Source organism: Trichechus manatus, unplaced genomic scaffold, assembly GCF_000243295.1.
Source record: "Trichechus manatus latirostris isolate Lorelei unplaced genomic scaffold, TriManLat1.0 scaffold00171, whole genome shotgun sequence".
NCBI classification, from domain to species: Eukaryota; Metazoa; Chordata; class Mammalia; order Sirenia; family Trichechidae; genus Trichechus; species Trichechus manatus.
In genome coordinates, this window is record NW_004444107.1 from 4,225,879 (window position 1) to 4,244,404 (window position 18,526).

General features: G+C 41.9%; 1 protein-coding gene across 1 annotated transcript in view; it reads right to left on the minus strand.

Annotated features, from left to right (window-relative positions):
* PRSS12 (serine protease 12) overlaps positions 1–8,842 on the minus strand; it is a 92,740-nt gene extending 83,898 nt beyond the window's left edge. Inside the window, exon 1 of the mRNA XM_004386802.2 lies at positions 8,311–8,842. Coding sequence (XP_004386859.1) covers positions 8,311–8,809 — 499 coding nt within the window. The 5' untranslated portion in view covers positions 8,810–8,842. The remainder of the gene's footprint in view (positions 1–8,310) is intronic.
* Between the last annotated feature and the right edge of the window lie 9,684 nt (positions 8,843–18,526).

Below are 18,526 nucleotides of genomic sequence, written 5' to 3' on the forward strand. Positions count from 1 at the left end.
AAATTTTAACTTACTGTCACTTTAGTTTACTATCATTTTTCTCCTATGTAGATACATCTCCAGTTTTATAAAGAAAAGGGAATGAAAAAGATTTATGTTACAGAAATACGCTTTATGGACAACTTTGCTAGAAAACAGGAATTTCCAAAACTGAGGGATACTCAACAAGGATTTGCTTTAATCACTGTATTAGTCTCAATCAGCACAAGGTAAACTAAAGAAGAGCAGCTGACTGGATTACATTTCCCTTCCCAAGTCTTATTTCAGCTTTGAGGCTGTTATGGTATTAACCTCGTTGGACATCCATAGATCTCCCTTCCCATAATCCATACTTTAGCCAAAAAGCAAACTTACTGCGATTGAGTCGATTCCGACTCATAGCGACCCTACAGTTTAAGAGGCCTAAAATAAATATCAGGAAAAGAACCAAATGAGTTGGCTACCTTTGTTTTATAAACCCAGCTAATTTCAACATACAGCAAAGAAATGCCTAGACAACTTGAAGCACTCACTGATGAAGACCAAAGACTATAGCCTTCAGTACGGATTACTCCTGAACATGAAGAAAATGAAAATCCTCACACCTGGACTGATAAACAGCATTTTGTCAAATGAGGAAAAAATTGAAGTTGTCAATGATTTCATTCTACTGAGATCAATAATCAACATCTACGGAAGCAGCAGTTAAGAAATCAAAGAACATATTCCACTGGGCAAATCCACTGCAAAAGACCCCTTTAAAGTGTTAAAGATGTCACTTTGATGACTAAGGTGCACCTGACCCAAGCCATGATTTTTTTCAATCACCTCGTAAGCATGCGAAAATCAGACACTGAAAAAGGAGGATAAAAGAATTAATGCATTTGAATTGTGGTGAAGAATACTGAATATACTGTGGGCTGTCAAAAGAAAGAACAAATCAGTCTTAGAAGAATACAACCAGAATCCTCCTTAGAAACAAGGATGGCAAGACTTCGGCTCACTTTGGGCACGTCATCAGGAAAAACCAATCGCTAGAAAAAGACAGCATGTTTGGTAAAGCAGATGGTCAGCGAAAATGAGGGAAGCCCTCAATGACACAATAACCACACAATGGACTCAAACATACCAATGACGATGAAGATGGCACAGGACAGGTCAACGTTTCGCTAGGTTATACATAAGGTAGCCATTCTGTTATACATAAGGTCGCCATGAGTTGGAGCTGACTGAATGGCAACTAACAACAACAACAGCATTTAGTTAACTACTTATAATATGTATAGAATAGCATTCACTCATTTGAAGAGAAAGATAAAATAGCAAAAACATAGACCCATCTCAGTAGTGTTTTCTGGATAGAATTATTAATAAGTATTTTTAAATCTTTTAAAAACCACAGCTTATTTGATAAATGAGTTAAAAAAATTCATGTTATCACACAAATTTGCTCTCATCTATTCTTGAACTTCACAGATGTACAAAATAGTTAATAGTTATTTCTGTTTTTCTGGTGGAATAGAAAGAATGCATGGTGGTGACATTAAGCCATTATTCAAATCCTTGACAAAAAGTATACTTAAAGCTGTGAGTTATATAGAGGTTTCAGTTTATCAGCTATTCAAGAGGAATAAAAAGAGCCCATTACATGTTGGACAATTTAGTACACATACTTCACAGATAAATTAAACATAATGCTGTCTTATACCAGATGCAGCATTATAGGAAAATATACTAAATGGCCATTCCTTATCCTAATTATGAAGTATATAAAAAATCACAGTATCTGAGAACAATTGGTTTAGGGACCTGTTAGTTAAAATTTTCAAGTACCGTAGGGGATGCTAGGTTAATTCTGATGTTATTTTCTTTCTATAGTATATTATTAGTATACTATTAGCATACTAAAGTATACTATTTTTATTTATAATTATATTTTCCCCTAACTTAAACCTGTTTAGCACTGAGAAATAGTAAATTTTATTCAAATCATCCCGGGTCAAAGTGAAATCAAATCAACTTTTAACATACAGCATCCCCTTGAACTAAGATCTAAATGAACTCTATTTGCCTCCATTAGTTCACATCTATAATTCATATTAATTGTTCACTTATTATTCATGTAGATACTTTTATCACTGAGAAGAAAACTGAATTGGTCTGGTTCTAAATGAGAGAACATCCTCTGAATAAGCAATTCTACCCATTTACATTGTGCTATTAGGAATTTATAAATCTCATAAATTATTTCTTGGTTTAAAACAGTATATGGTATTTTGCAAATGAAGCAGCTTCTAGCCATACCAACAAGATATGCAAGTCTCTTTAGCAGAAACCTTCACAAATTGTGAGACTCTGAACTAGTTACATATAAGCAAATAGTACGGGGATTACCATTTCATTGCACAGCACTGAATGATGAAATTAAGACACACCTGATAGTAACCCTCTTATCTGTCTTCCAGAGCATGTATCACAGGAAAGGTAGTGAAAATGCTTATCATTCTTCTGGCACCTCCATTAGAGAGTGGGTGTCCTCAGTCAGAGGACACAGTGATTTCCTATTCATCTTTGTAAATGCTGCATTTAGTGTGAGCTCAGGAAACGTCTGATGAATGAAAGAAGCCTCTCCGTACCTTATGCCTAGAATCAGCGTTTTTCACACTTTGTGTTCCCTCTGGTGATCCTAATAAAAAGTATTGAGGCTGGCTTTTCATGTGTGGCCTATAAGGGCAAAACAATCTCATTACTTTAGTGTTTTGTATACAGTAAATTTTTTATTGATATTGTCATGTCGATTTGCAGAAAAAGGGAGGAGGGATGAGGGGTCTACCCTGAAATAGGTAAGATGCTGTTCTTGTTAGGTGGCCATTGAGTTGGTTTTGACTCACAGTGACCCTATATACAACAGAATGAAACACTGCCCCATCCTGCACCATCCTCATAATCGTTGTTATGCTTGAGCCCATTGTTGCAGCCACTGTGTCAATCCATCTCATTGAGGGTATTCCTCTTTTTCAATGACCCTCTACTTTACCAAGCATTATGTCCTCCTCCAGGGATTAGTCCCTCCTGATAACAAGACCAAAGTATGTGAGACAAAGTCTCGCCATCCTTGCTTCTAATGAGTACTCTAGCTGTACTTCTTCCAAATCAGACATGTTTGTTCTTCTGGCAGTCCATGGTGTATTCAACATTCTTTGCCAACACCATAATTCAAAGGTATCAATTCTTCTTCCGTCTCCCTTATTCATTGTCCGGCTTTCACATGCATATGAGGCAACTAAAAACACCATAGCTTGGGTCAGGTGCACCTTAGTCCTTAAAGTGACATCTTTGATTTTTAACATTTTAAAGACATCTTTTGCAGCAGATTTGCCCAATGGAATGCGTCATTTGATTTCTTGACTGCTGCTTCCATGGAGGTTGATTACAGAATAGAACTGCTCCACAGGGTTTTCTTGGCTGTAATCCTTACGAAATCAGATCGCCAGGCATTTCTTCTGTGGTGTCGCTGGGTGGGTTCAAACCACCAACCTTTAGGTTAGTAGACAAGAATAAAACATTTGCGCCACCCAGGGACCTCTATCTTGCTGCAGGTCTAAGACATAAAAGCCACACTTAGAGGATGGAGGAGCCACGAGGACAATAGAGAAACAGAGCTGTAGGCCTGTTATACCATGCAAGAGCCTGTCCCTTGCATGGACTTCTTGTGATATGAATAATAAATCTCCTTATTGTTTCAGTCATTTTGAGTTGGGTTTTCTATTCTTTATCATCAAAACCATCCTAACTGATCCACAACCATACCCAAACACATAACCAGCATTTGCTTTCTGTTCCAAACTTTCCATAGCCATCTGTATTTTTGCATAGTTAGTCATTTTGTATTCATCTTCTCCCCTTTATCACAAGCATGTCCCCATTTTTATATGTAGTCTTTACAATTATCACTTTAGTCCCTGCATAACCAAAAAAGAAAAAAAAAAAAAAAAACCCATTGCCGTTGATTCCAACTCATAGCGACCCTACAGGACAGAGTACAGCTGCCCCATAGGGCTTCCAAGGAGTGGCTGGTGGATTCGAACCGCCAGTCTTTTGGTTAGTAGCCGAGCTCTTAACCACTGTGCTACCAGGGCTCCTTAGTCCCTGCATAATATCCATCATATGAAGGTACTGCTAGTGGTCCGTTATTACTAGACAGTCCGGTTTGCCCTCACGGTTATAAACCAAATTACCTTTACAAAGGTTACCTTAACACACAAGTAAACTGTGACCATATGTATATACACTCGTGGGTAATAGCTCAGAAAAGGTCAGGCAAGTGTGATATCTCATTTTCCTTATAAAGAATCTTCAATCTAGTTAAGAGTCAGATATGCCTCAAATCAAAACTATTTTACAATCTGCCTTAGCCTAAAAAGCAGATTGAGCTAAATATTTAATATCCAGCCAGGGAATATATCAAATCTGGTATTGCTAATAAGTGTTTTTCAGCACCTGCTACATAGACTCAAGATGTGGCATTAAAATAAACAGAGGGGACAGCTTTCAGCCAACTTTTTAATTAACATTCACTTCAAACAACAGATGGACTTCAAAGAGTACAGCCCATAAACAATAGTACTTGTCCCACACGGCTGCATCTCTGTTGGAATCAAGAGATTTGGGGTTGGGTTTGGTGCATACGAATGGATTAATGTGACAAGACAAAAAATGAGATCTGTGAATCATTCTCTCTCTGGTAAAATCTCAATTATGGGAACATTATCATTTATTCTTCCTGTTTTACCCCATCAGTTGTCAGCCACCTATAATTGAGTTCTACTTGATATCTTACAACAAAGAGGAGTTGCTAGTACAGCGTCAAGCAAGTTGCCCCATCTGACACGCCAACCGAAGACTGGAAAAGTGATTTCCCCTCCCAGTCAAGAGCCTAAATTATTGAAGGGGGGGCGGGTAGGGAGTCAAGTTTTGTTAATTCCTTCTCTAGCAATGTGAAAATAACTTGGCTCACACTCAGTTAATAATCCTATTCTGTTAAACTAGGTCATTATTATCCCACCCTGGACAAATGAAAAAACAGCAGTGCCATTTTCTAAGCCACACAAAAAGGGACCATCAGCATGCCTTATGCCTGATCCCAAGCCTCGCGGGGTTATGGCACAGGATGGTAGGCTCAGTCTACATGATCACCCGCCACGACACATTCTAGGTGGGTTTTGCTGCCCTGTCACAGGTTTTCCCTGACTGTGGCAAAAGATCTTCACAATCCACATCACCTTGGCTAGTCATCAGAAGTGCACATTCCTGAGCCCCATCTAAGAATTACTTCATCAGGGCCTCCAGGTGAGAGCTCAGGAATCTGCATTTTAATAAGTCTTGAGGTGATTCTGATGCCTACTTGGTGAACCTTTCTGCTGGCTGATTTGGGGTGGTCCATTGAATGATTCTTCATTACTAATTTGCAAGTCTCATACAACTAGGACCCAGGTATCCCGTTTCCCACTCCCAGACATTTGAGTTATTGGCACCTCCAGAGACCCTTCCCACCAACCAAACCCACACACCCTGCACTGGCTCACCTGAGAGGCCAGAATCTGGGGCTCCGTCTGCCTACTCCCCACCCCTCCCCTTCAACTGGCTTCAACTAATTCTCCTCCATGGACACACCAACATACCCATTTCTCTCCATGCAACTGGATACCTGATTCTAGCTACCAGTTTATTTTTTAAAGGAGAGATCTCGTTACTATAAATTCTTCTTTTGTTTTGCCCTTGTCACTTTTCATAAAAGAAAAAAAAAAGCAACTGGAGATTTTCAAGTCATAAAAGACTGGAAATCCTGTGCATTGGGTTAAACATAATTCCCTTCTCTATTCCTTTTAGGCTATCCTTTATCTACAAAAAGAGGATCACTATACAACACAGGTATTTCTATATGGATATATAACTAAAGAGCTACAGCAAAATAAGCTGTGAGGTGAAAATGTGCATATTTAATCCTATTTTCTCCTAAACACCTAGATGTAATCTTATAAGTTTGCTACAAGAATGAAATGAGAAAATGAACATAAAGTGCTTGATCCATCATCCAGCACAGAATGAATGCTCAATAAATCCTATCTGTTATTATCAGATCAGGTTATTTTGTATACATGCTTGGAGCTTAAAATTAATCTGTTCAAAAACCACTTTCTTCCAGATGAGGAAAACAAAGAGCAAAGAGTCTTACACAACATTGCATAGCCACTGACAGAGCCAAAACTGACACCAATGTTTTCTAAAACACAATAACACAGTTGAATATTCTTTTCACCTTTCAAGGACGCTTCTAGTTCACACACCTAACTGAAATGTAGGGCCAAGAAAGTTGTCCTTTCCAAGGTATGGACTGTGCCTAGCCAGCACCTGAGGAGTAAACAGCAGAGTGGGAAGGTTTGCATACCAGGACTGAGTCTCTGAAAGTAATTCAACTATTATATAGCCAATTGCTTTCCTTTCTTTTTTTTTTTTGTGGTGGGAAGGCATTTATTTCCCATTTGGGTGATTTCTTTTGTTTCTGTTGTGTTCAATCACTTCACTTCAGCAAGTACACACAGCTATTATACAGCCTTTGGGGTTTTGTCTAGAGAAAGTTAGTCATAAAGCGTCTGAGTGGCTGTTAGATTTAAATATTTAAATATATTCAGCTAAAAGGGGGAGAGGGCTGAGAAACCCAAGGACAAGCCACTCTCCTCATTTGGAATATAAAGCTGAAAGAGTTAATGCATTAGAAAAAGAGTAATAGATTATTGCAGTTTTTTAACTTTGGATTCTATTCTCTTTTTTTATACGTGTTTACACACACACACATATACATATAAAGGGAACTTGTGTATTCTTTCCCACACATTTATTCCCTAATACCATTTCTGCACTCTTAACCATTTATTAAAGGATAATAGGAAAAGAAAAAAATTGTCAATGTTTGCTAAATCTGAGATTTTACTATAAATAATTTTTTACAGTAAACAATAAGACAATGTTAGGCTCTTTGCTTAATATCGTCTCAAATTTTTTATAGCCACATTTGCATTCTGTCCCTGAAACATAAGTATAGTGATGACTTCATTCTCTAGGATGAAGGATAATTGATCTTAACCTTCCTATCACTTTCCTTTAACTTAAAGCACTAATGCAATTGAAGGCAGAGATAAATAATATTTCTGTAGGAAAAATGACATCAGAAAAGCTAACCTCCAGAAAGGTACAAAGTACAAGGTTCAGGATCCCAACTCATGAAGCCGCTGCCTGACCTACTTGGATGGAAAGCTGCCAAAAAAATGTTAAGGGGAATTCAGACTTTGAAGGACATAAAGTTTTTCTTCCCCAGCTGTTTATAAATAAAAGAAGGAAAAAAAGCCCTAATATTAAACAAAACCCCAAACAATTCAAAATGAGGCACTGTTAAAGGACAGATTTTTCATTTACATTAAATTTATTATAATGTGCATCTTTTTATTGCCACAAAACTAAAGTGTCTTACCAATTTTATCTCTTGATATTACTAACTAATCCCAATTTCCCACAAGTAACATATAAAGCTGAATGATGGAAATCTGAAAAACTGCATTTAAGGGTATCAAGTTGCTTCTACACTAAAATAGTTACTATTCCACCTACTTTCCCTTTTTCTTTCTTTAACTCCCTGATGATATTTACCACATTGTGCCCCAGAATCTGAACATCATTCTGATAAGCTGTATTTTGGTCCAGGATCTCTTAAAAGATTTAATTTTACAAAACTAGAAAAATGCAAATCGTGCCATACTGTTTCAAACAGATCCATGATGGGATTAAATAGGCAAAAAAATTACCACATTTTTCCAAATGGAGATTTACGGGGAGGGGAGGAGGTTATTGGTTGTCATATTAAATTTAGTATTTCCCTTTCCAAAACAAGTAATTAGCAACTTTATCTATCTTCTTTCCTCTGCCTTTTTTATGTAAATATTGTAACACCCTCAAGGCAAGCAAATCTAGAGAACACACATTCACTCAACACACACACACACACACCCCTAACACAAACACAGAATTGCCAGAAGACAGGAACTTGCGCAGCACCTTACATAGAAACTGTCACCCCTGACAACCTGAACATACAAAACATACATTGGTAACTCTAACTATGCTACCAATGTACTTTGTGGTAGCCCACCACCTCACCCCGCAATGCACACCCGCTACCCTACACACTGTTTCTCTCTCCAAGAGACATCTATGCCCGCCCCAAGACATCTATGCCGCGCCAGTCCCGAGTTATCGCCGCTACCCTAGGCCATTCACCGTGTCTGCAGTCGCAGTAGCCCCAGTCCGCCTTGCCGTGGGCGTTCCCATAGAAGCACCAGGGTCGGCCCGCGCCGTCGGGGCTCCGACAAAAGTTGTGGCGCTGCCCTCGCAGCTGAGCCCAGCTCGCCGGGGGCGACCGTTCCAGGAAGGATGGCACCTCTGCCCAGCGTAAACATGAAGCGCCGAAGTCCGTCACGTTGACCCAAGACTCGCCGGCGGGGCAGCCCCCGAGGTGCAGCTGGGGCGTGCGCGCTGCATGGACCGCTTGCAGGCGCTGGGCATGGAGCGCCCGCGAGGGGCGCGGGACACCGGAAAGGGGCGGTGGAGGCGTCCTCTGCGGCTGCGGATGAGTGGGAAGGTTAAAAGGATACCCGGAACCCGCAGGGGGCAGATGGCGGTGGCGGTGGCGGAGGGAGTAACTGAGGATCGGATTAAAGCTGACCACTTCGGGGATCACCCCTAAAATCAGAGCCACCACGAACCGGGTGAGCGTCATGGTGCCAGCGCAGCGGGATTTGGTCCATGCTCCCAGGCTATCCGAGTTCTGAAGAGGAGGAGAGGAGGGGGCGGAGGGCGGGGCTGCAGCGTCCCTCGAATCTCCCTCTCTAGCCCCCTCCCCCGACCCGGGCGCGGACCGCCTCCCTCTTCCCTCCTAGTCTCCCGCCGCGGGTCCCCCGCCGCGCCTCTGCTCCTGCCCGGGGGTGCGTGGTGTGTCTGGGCAGCCGAGGGTGGTTGCGAGCGGTGCAATCTGAATATCGTCTGAGACCCGGCTGGTGGAAAGGACTGGGAAAGAGAAGGCATGGACCGGCCGGGGAGTGGTGGGGCCTGAGCCCTAGGTAGCCGGCAGGGGCACGAGCCAGGAACTCTCAGCCTTGGCTGTGAGCGCGAGGCTCTCAGCCTCGCCTGGGGCAGGACCTGCGCTTGGCCCCTGCCAGGCTCCCGGCTGCCAGTCGCCTGACTTGGCCAGCTGCTGGAACTGCCGCGGCCGCGCTGCTCCAGAGCCAAGCCAGAGGGTGCCAATGCGGGGAACGGTCTTGATTGTCTCTTGCCAGCAGGCAACACCACCACAGCCTGGTGTCTGGCGGCTCCTAAGTCTGACACCAATCCCTGAAACTCTCCCTCGTCCACCCCCGTCCCATATCTCGTTTTCTCTGTTTTGAAATCCTTAGAAGAAAAGTCTGGTTGGATTTAGATACAAATTCCCCTGATAACGCCTAGGATAAAAGTTATCAAAGCCTACGAGAAATGTTAAAGCCATTTTGCTGAACTGTGAACCCCTCAAAGGCAAGACCACATTTCACTCGGCTTTATATCCTGGTGCTTTACACCGTGCCTGACTCTTATTAAGCCCCAATAAATATTTACTGAAAGTAAATTCCTCAGCCAACCCAGGGAAAGGAGCTTGAGCCTTTCTGCTTCCTGCTTCCCACATTCCTGCCCTGGACAACACCAGTTGTGTGGTTACTATTGGGTTTCAGCGATGCCCTCTTAACACCAAATTTCCTCTCTAACTAGAGAAATCTTCATCCTCATCCGCCCCAGCCTCCATCCTATCCAAAGAGGCCGTTTACCTAACACCTACCCGTTCTTTATTGCAAGGGAAGGGACTTGAATTGAGTTAAGCCTACTCCTCTGCTTCACCATAGTGGACCCTGCCTGTCCTCAATTTTGTAGCTGCACTGTTGGCTTGACCTTGGATTAGTAGGGCTCTTTCAACCCATCTCCCTTAGACCTTACCCACACCCACACCCCAAAAATAACAGTTGGCTCAGAATTTAAAAAAAAAAAAAAATTTGAGTTGGCTGTTTTAGAATTTCCCCTTTTACTTGTTCCTGATTATGCTACCAAAGTTAAACAAAGAAAAAAATCAAATCAAAACCCTTTGCTGTCCAGTCTATTCTGACTCATTTCAACTCCATAGGACAGAGTAGAACTGCCCCCAGACAGTTTCCAAGGAGCGTCTGTGCGTTCGAACTGCAGCCAAGCTCTTAACCACTGCGCTACCAGAAGGAAATATTTTACTTTCTAATTTGATCATGTGTCAGTGTGGCAGAGGAATACTGTCCCACAACGTAATGTACCCTGAAGAAAATGTGAGCAGAATTTAAATGTTTATTATTAAAGTCTGGCTTTCCATTAGGAACTGGATTAATTTCCTATACCCAGCTTCAAACAATGCATTTTAGTTAACTTTGTGAATAACATTACTGTGTTGTTTTTTTTTTCTACTCCTATTAATAAGATATTTGATTTGACTTCAGAGAGAATTTGGGCAAAATAAATGATGTTAGGAATCTAGAAATGTACTTGTAAAATCTTTATTCAAGATGCCTTTACCCACTATTTTGCTTTTTTTTTTCCCACCAGTACTTATCTGGTATCTTAGGCTGGGTTCTCTAGAGAAGTAAAACCAGTGAAGTATATAAATATATATAGAAATTAATATCAAGGAAATGGCTCATGTGTTTCTAGAGTCTGGAAAATCCCAAGTCCATGGGTCTGACTAGAGGCTTCTCCTGACTCACATAGCTGCAGGAGCTGGCAAACCCAAGATTGGCAGGTCAGACAGCAGGTCTCTGGCTCACAGGCTGCAGAGGCCAGTGAATCCCAGGATCAGCAGGTAAGCCACTAGCTCAGGTCCCAAGAACCAGAGGTCAAATGAACAGGAGCTAGCTGAGGATCCAGAGCAAGCAAAAGCCAGAGAGCTTTGTCAGAAAGTCCACCTATATTGGATGCAGGCCACACCCCCAAGGAAACTTCCTTTCAACTGATTGGTTGCTCATAGCAGATCTCATTGTGGAGGTGATTACATTATATCACATCTCGTTACGGAGATGATTACATCACTACATAGCTGTCAAACTACATCAAAACTGCCAAACCACTTGAGAGTCATGACCCAGCCAAGTTGACACACAACCTTAACCATCACATCTGGCTCTAAAAGCATAGTTAAAACTGTACTTGTGGAAGAATATATATATATATATATATATATACACATACATACATATATATAGAGAGAGGCCTATTTACTTATTTTAGTAGGGATCAACAGAGTTTACCAGTCACAGATTCTTGATATAATAGGTGACAATTCTAATGAACTCTTACTTTCCAATTGTCTCTTCCACCTTATGCTGTATCCAAAATTGGAATTACCCTTGTCGCTATGAGTCGGAATCAACTCGACAGCAATGGCTTTTGCTTGGAGTCCAGAGTTTCCTGAGGCCTGAGGGGTGGCAGGCACTTGATTGTACAAAGAAGGGATTCTGGCTGGCTTGTTTGGACCCACCCAGTTCCTCTCACTTCCCTGAATGCTCCAACAGCCATCACCTTCACATTTCTTGCGGGGCTGTGTTGTTGGTGCTGTCTAGTGCCCCAACTCATGGCAACTCCATGTACAAGGGAATCAGACTGTTGTGATCCATAGGGTTTTCACTGGCTCATTTTTGGAAGTACATCACCAGTCCTTTCTTCCTAGTCTGTCTTAGTCTGGGAGCATCACAGCAACACACAATCCTCCACTGACAGACGATGGTTGCACTTGAGGTGCATTGGCCAGGGATCAAACCATGGTCTCCTATATGGAAGGCAAGAATTCTACCACTGAACTACCAGACCCAATTCCCACATATCTGTGTACCTTGAAGAGAGGGAAATGATGAGAGAAGTGAGTAAAAGAGAAGATTGTTGTTCAGGGGACACCTAGGTCAATTGGCATAACAAAGTTTATTAAGAAAATGTTCTGTATCCTACTTTGGTGAGTAGCGTCTGGGGTCTTAAAAGCTTGCAACCAGCCATCAAAGATGCATCAGTTGGTCCCATCCACCTAGAGTAAAGGAGAATGAAGAACACCAATGACACGAGGAAAGTAGTAGCCCAAGAGACAGAAAGAGCCACATAAACCAGAGACTTCATCAGCCTGAGACCAGAAGAACTAGATGGTGCCCAGCTACCACCAATGACTGTCCTGACAGGGAACACAACAGAGAGTCCCTGATGGAGCAGGAGAAAGGTGGAGTGCAGAACTCAAAATTTTAGTAAGAAGACCAGACTTAATGGTCTGACTGAGACTGGAGGTACCCTGGAAAGCATGGCCCCCGGATTTTCTATCAGCCTAGAACTAAAATAATTTCCGAGGCTAACTCTTCAGACAGGGATTGGACTGGACTGTGGGACAAAAGTGATACTCGTAAGAAGCGTGCCTCTTAGCTCAAGTAGATACAAGAGACTACAGGGGCAGCTTCTGTCCGGAGGTGAGATGGGAAGGCAGAGAGGGTTAGGAGCAGGTTGAACAGACATGGGGAATCGGGTGGAAAGAGTAGTGTGCTGTCACAGTATGGGGAGAGCAATTAGGGTCACAGAACAATGTATGTATAAATTTCTGTATGGGAGACTAACTTGAAATGTAAACTTCACTTAAACTACAACAATTAAAAAAAAAAGAGAGAAGATTGTTGGAACTGAGTTCCAGAAATGAGTGTAGTCTTGGGCAATCTGGCCCCTTCTCCAGGTTCCTGTACCAAAAGAAGCTGAAGTTTCTCCAATGCCTGCTTATATTTAGCAGATCATAAAGTTGACACATACCAAGTAGCATTACATACAGAAAACTCCACATCTGGCTTTGATAATTTAAGTTTTAAAACAGACCTTTTTGGAAAATAAAATGTCATTTATTTAATTGGGCTGCGGTTTCGGAGGCCACAATTTGGTTTTTGCCCTCTATTTTACAGGCAAATTATGATTTAAACAGACCTGTTCTTTACATAGGTGTGTGGGTGGCAAAAAGGGTTTGCATTAATTGGAAGGTTGGTGGTTTGTACTCACCCAGCAACTCTGCAGAAGAAAGACCTGGCAATCAGCTTTCATAAAGATAACAGACAAGAAAACTCTATGAAGCTGAGATCTACTCTGTGACACATAGGGTCATCATGAGTTAGAATCAACTAGAAGGCAACGGATTTGGGTTTATTGCTTTGGTTCTTTACATGTTCCTTCCCCTCACTCGCACCCCCACTAATATTTTCCTTCCCTCTCTTCTTTCATTCCTCCTTGCTGCTACCAACATGCAGATATTTAGGATTTCCAATTCTCACAACAGTCACAATGTATGTCGGGGAAGAGGAGGGTTGCAGGCAGGAATACTCTCCTGCCTCTATTACGCCCCCACCTAACCACTGCTCCTTCCTCAGATTCTCATCACTCTCTGTCACAGATATCAAAGCCAAAGGAAAGGGGAAGACAACTCTATTTTATTACACCTGTAAGAATCCCATAGCTGATTCCTTCTCTGTCTTCCACTCCCTTCAGCAGTAACAAAGAACAGGGAATGAAAAGAGCAAAAGCAAATGACTTCCTGCAGTCACTTCCACCACAACCCTTGAAAGTCCCTAGGAGACCCCATATCCTCCTCATCACCTCTGTCATCTCCAATTCCAACAAGCAACCTCACTGATGTGGGACCCAAGAACTCAACTCCCTCTATCCTTGTAGCCTATTCTAGTAGATTCTAGGCCCAGAACTATAACCTGAAGCCTATAAGAGTAAAGGGAAGAGTCTTCTTGCCCACAACACAGCAGGGAGGGATGACAGCTTTGGGAGGGTGGGGTACACATACATTTTCATATCTGTACTTGTCATGGCAACTATGTTATATGTGGACATTAAGGTTTATGGTAGTTTAGGGAATAACTGCAGTTCACATGCATGATGGACTGACTAGCCATTTTGTAGTTTGATTTGGAAATATAACAAATATGTATAATACTATTTCTACAGAGTTCCAAAGACCAATTTAGAAATTACCTTTTGGAAAAAGCTCATGCACAATTTGGGTACTCTCTGTATTTGGAAAAGCTAAGCGTTATTAAACTGATGACATAAAAGTAGTATTTACTTTTCACGATTCAAGTGTAAAAACAATGTTAAAAGAATACTGAACGTTGCTCTTTACACCAAAGAAAAAAATCAACTATGAGGGCCTGTCTAGGGACTGTAAAACCAAAAAACCCACTGCCGTCAAGTCAATTCCGACTCATAGCGACCCTATAATGGGAGATTCAAAATTATGACGTTATCAGGTCTTTAGAGGAAGAAAAACATACAATCAAATGACAATATAATATTTAATTAAGAGTTCAAGAAAATAAGAAAAGGATCCAGAAAATAAGTGAGGATTGCTAAATGAGTGGTACAGTGATTCAGGATCGGAAATGTTTGTTAGCAGGAGGTCTTCGGCAGTGGAGGTAAAGTTTACACCTCTGCTATGTATTGGTCACACTTTGCCCTGCCAGTCCTGGGCCATCAAGACATCCTAGGACCCACAATTGCAACAGCAGTCCTACTGGGCTGTCAACTTTATACATAGTGTTCAAGAGGAAAAGAAAAGCTCTGCTCAAATTACAGTTCCCATAATGCTCATAAAAGTCATTTGATCTCTATGTTCCTCATTGTTTAAGACTGAATTTTATAAAACAACTAAATATTTTTATTAGTTTGGATTTTTAAAAATTTGTCCAATTTCTATATGGAAATTAATTCTACAGACTCATTTTTAGGGTTACCCAAAAGGCCTGATTATCTTCTTCCAAATATTACCCAATGAAAATTCTATAGATCACAAAAGACTATTGTCCAAAATACAGTGCTGTAAAATAAACCCTCTAGGCAACAATGGACTCCAGCGTGCTAGCAATCATGTAGATGACCCGGAACTGGACAGTGTTTTATTCTGTTGTACATGAGGTCACCAAAAGTCAGAGCTGACTCACCAGCAACCAACTATATATCTATATGGAGCCCTGGTGGTACAGTGGTTAAGCACTCGGCTGCTAACCAAAATGGTGGTGGTTTGAACTCACCCAGCGACTTCGCAGGAGAAAGACTTGGAGATCTGCTCCCATAAGGATTACAGCCTAGAAAACCCTATACAGCAGTTCTACTCTGTCCCGTGAAGTCTCTATATTAGTTGGAATTAACTAAATGGCATACAACTATATATAAATATACACACACATGCACACATATACATACATATACATATATATGTACACATACACATATACATATATATTTTATACATATGTATGTATACGAACACGTGTATACATACAGCCAAAAAACAAAACCAAACCTGTTGCCGTTGAGTCGATTCCGACTCATAGCGACCCTATAGGACAGAGTAGAACTGCCCCATAGAGTTTCCAAGGAGCACCTGGTGGAGTCGAACTGCTGACGTTTTTGTTCACAGCCGTAGCACTTAACCACTATGCCACCAGGGTTTATATATATAGTACATATACACAATCTCCAAAAAAATTGTTACTTTGAACTTGGAATCAAACAGGCGCTCAAGACCTGGATCTGGCTCTTCCTCACTGTGGGATCTTAGACAAGTTCCCTCATCTCTGTGAGTTTAAGCCTCCTTATCTGTAACAAAGGGCCAGCAATAGTACCTGTATGATAGGTCTGGGGAAGATGTAATTGAGACAATGTATGCAAACCGTTGAACGGAGTCCCCAGGGTATCCTCTGTATTGGATTAGTCTCAGCAACTATCTGCATTTTCATTAAACCCTCAAACTAAGTCACCCTGTGAAAACCCTCCTCAGAGAAGCAGGAAATTTTGCAGGTTTCCTTCCCCCCTGCATCATGCTTCTGCCTCTTACTGCAGCTCAGTCATTTCCCCAACAAGACCCTGACAATCGTGAGGTTGCCCTGGCTCTGCTCACTTGAGCTCTTGTCCTCTCTTGTGTATTCTTTCTCGGTCAGCAAGTTTTGTCTCCAAAAGCCAAAGAAATACTGGGTATTTTAAATTAAAACATTTTTCTTAAGGAGTTTGCCTAAGTATAACAAGTGGTTTTCAAATCCCTCAACCTTCTAGTTGCAAGCGCGCTGTGGCCACATAAGAAAAAAGTAAATGAATTGAAAGAAAAGCAGCACTAGAACTGCTTGCCAGAGATCTGGGAATCAGAATCTTAGTGTTGAAAGGGACTTAGTGGTCCAACTTTCTGTCAAAGACAGAAATACTTTCCAGAAATTCCTGACAAGTAGACCTCCAGCTATTTCTTAAAAACTGTTGGTGGAGAACTTCCTACTTGGGAGCAAGCATACTTCATCTCTACAAAGTCCCAGATGTTGGGAAAAATCTTCCCTTCCACTGAGCCAGAAATTGTGTCCAGGTAGAAATCTATTGTATCTGGCTGTGATTCTGGTTCTCCCTCCTGTGGATTGGGGAGGGCAGAGAGAGGTTAACAGTTTTGGAGTCCAGTATTCCTGGGTTCAAATCCCTGTGAAATTGGTGGTGCAATGATTAAGCACTCTGATGCTAACCAAAAGGTTGGTGGTTCGAACCCACCAGCCACTCCATGGGAGAAAGATGTAGCAGTCTACTTCTGTAAGATTACAGCCTTGGAAACCCTATGGGGTAGTTCTACTCTGTCCTATAGGGTCACTATGAGTCAGAATTAACTCAAGAAGGCAATGGATTTGGTTTTGGGGTTTTGGCTTCCAGGCGGTGATAGAGGCCCCTTTTTCCCTTAATACCCTCCATCTATTCTCAAGAAGGAGGAGATGTGCACATTTGGAGGGAACAGATCCAAGAACAGTAATTGGTCCACATTACTTAGTAGCATTATCAACTAAGGTATACCAAAGTCTGCATAAGCATAAACATAAATGAGCAATGCCCTGTTTTCTCTCCTTTTGCTTTGTGTGCTTTTTTTTCACTTCATCATTGGACTCAACTACCATAAGGCTGAGATTTGAGTATGACTTGAGGTTGAAAGAGAGTGAGAGACCCCTGTTTGGTCTAGCTACTAGGAAAGGTTTTGAGGGACAAGGCCCCAGCTAACTGTAAAAGTTTTCTTGGCCTGGGCTTCTTCTTTGTGCATAAATGTCTTCTAGGTAACTCAATGCCTGGAGACGGGAGAGGGAGGTTGAATTTAGGGATCCTGCTTCCTGGTATGGGTCTCAACCACTAACTGATAGGTTGGAGGTTCAAACCCACCCAACAGAGCATCAGAATAAATGTCTGGCAATCGGCTTTTGAAAAATCAGCCTTTAAAAACGCAATGGACTTCCGACAACATGGCACTCTAGGCAGAAGCACCACGCTGTCCCTCCACAGCAAAGATCCAAAAAACTAAGCCAAACAGAGAAAACAGCAATCCTGAAACCCTAAAACATCAAATGAAGAGATAAAAAACTCAGCCAAGCACCAAATGGTGTGATAAACTGACAGAGAATGGAGAGCGAGGAGAGATACATGCAGAGGTCTTATATCAGCTACCACAGCGCAGACTAGCCATCTTGGACTCCCATCAGAGACCGGCAAACAGGGGGTACAAGAAAGCAGCTTCCCGGAGCTTCCAGCAGGAGACAGAACAACCGGTACCTGGCAATATATGCTTTCCCACCCCACACCCTTCTTCAGCCCCACTCAGCCTCCTCTGCTTCCCACAGCCACGGTGTTTTGGCCGGGAAGCACCAGCTGCTTGGATTCCAACCGCCTGCACTGGCCAGCCCTCTGAGTGCCATTTGTTGGCTGCTGGTGTAGCTTTTTTCTGCTTTTTTTGATTTCTTCCTTACCTCTCACCGCCTACCCCTCCTTTCGCTCAAATACCTGGCTCCGTGCGCCATCTTTGCTTCTTCCTGAGGGGCTGTGGAGCTCCGTTCAAGTGTGGAACTGCTTCCTGGTCTGTGTTGCCACACTGGTGGGATCCTGGGGCTTTTGTTTGTTTTCAATTGTTTATTTGTTTTCTTTTCTTTTTCTTGAGTTGGGAGCCAGTTCTGGCCAGGTGCTGCTGCGTGGCTTGTAACCTACCCCCTTGGCTTGCGCAAATGAGCAGAGGGATCCCTGGTGGCATTTCTTTCTTCATGTTTTTTTTTTTTAACTTTTTTTGGGGGGGCTTTTCTTGTTCTTTTTATTTTTTAATTTGTTTTGTTTTCTTTTCCCTCTTATTCCTTTTTTGTCTTTCTTCATTACTCAGTTTCTCATCTTTCTAAATCTTCCTTCTCCTTCTGTTCCCTGAATACCTGGCCCTGAATACATCTATGCCTTCTAGCCAGGCTGTACTGCAACAACTGAGAACAACTTCCCCAGACATCATACCGCACCGGTAGGATCCATGGGAGCTTTGCTGTTCTTTTTCCTTTCTGATTTTCATATATTCATTCTTTTCTTTTTTTCTTCTTCTTCCCGTTTTTGCTTT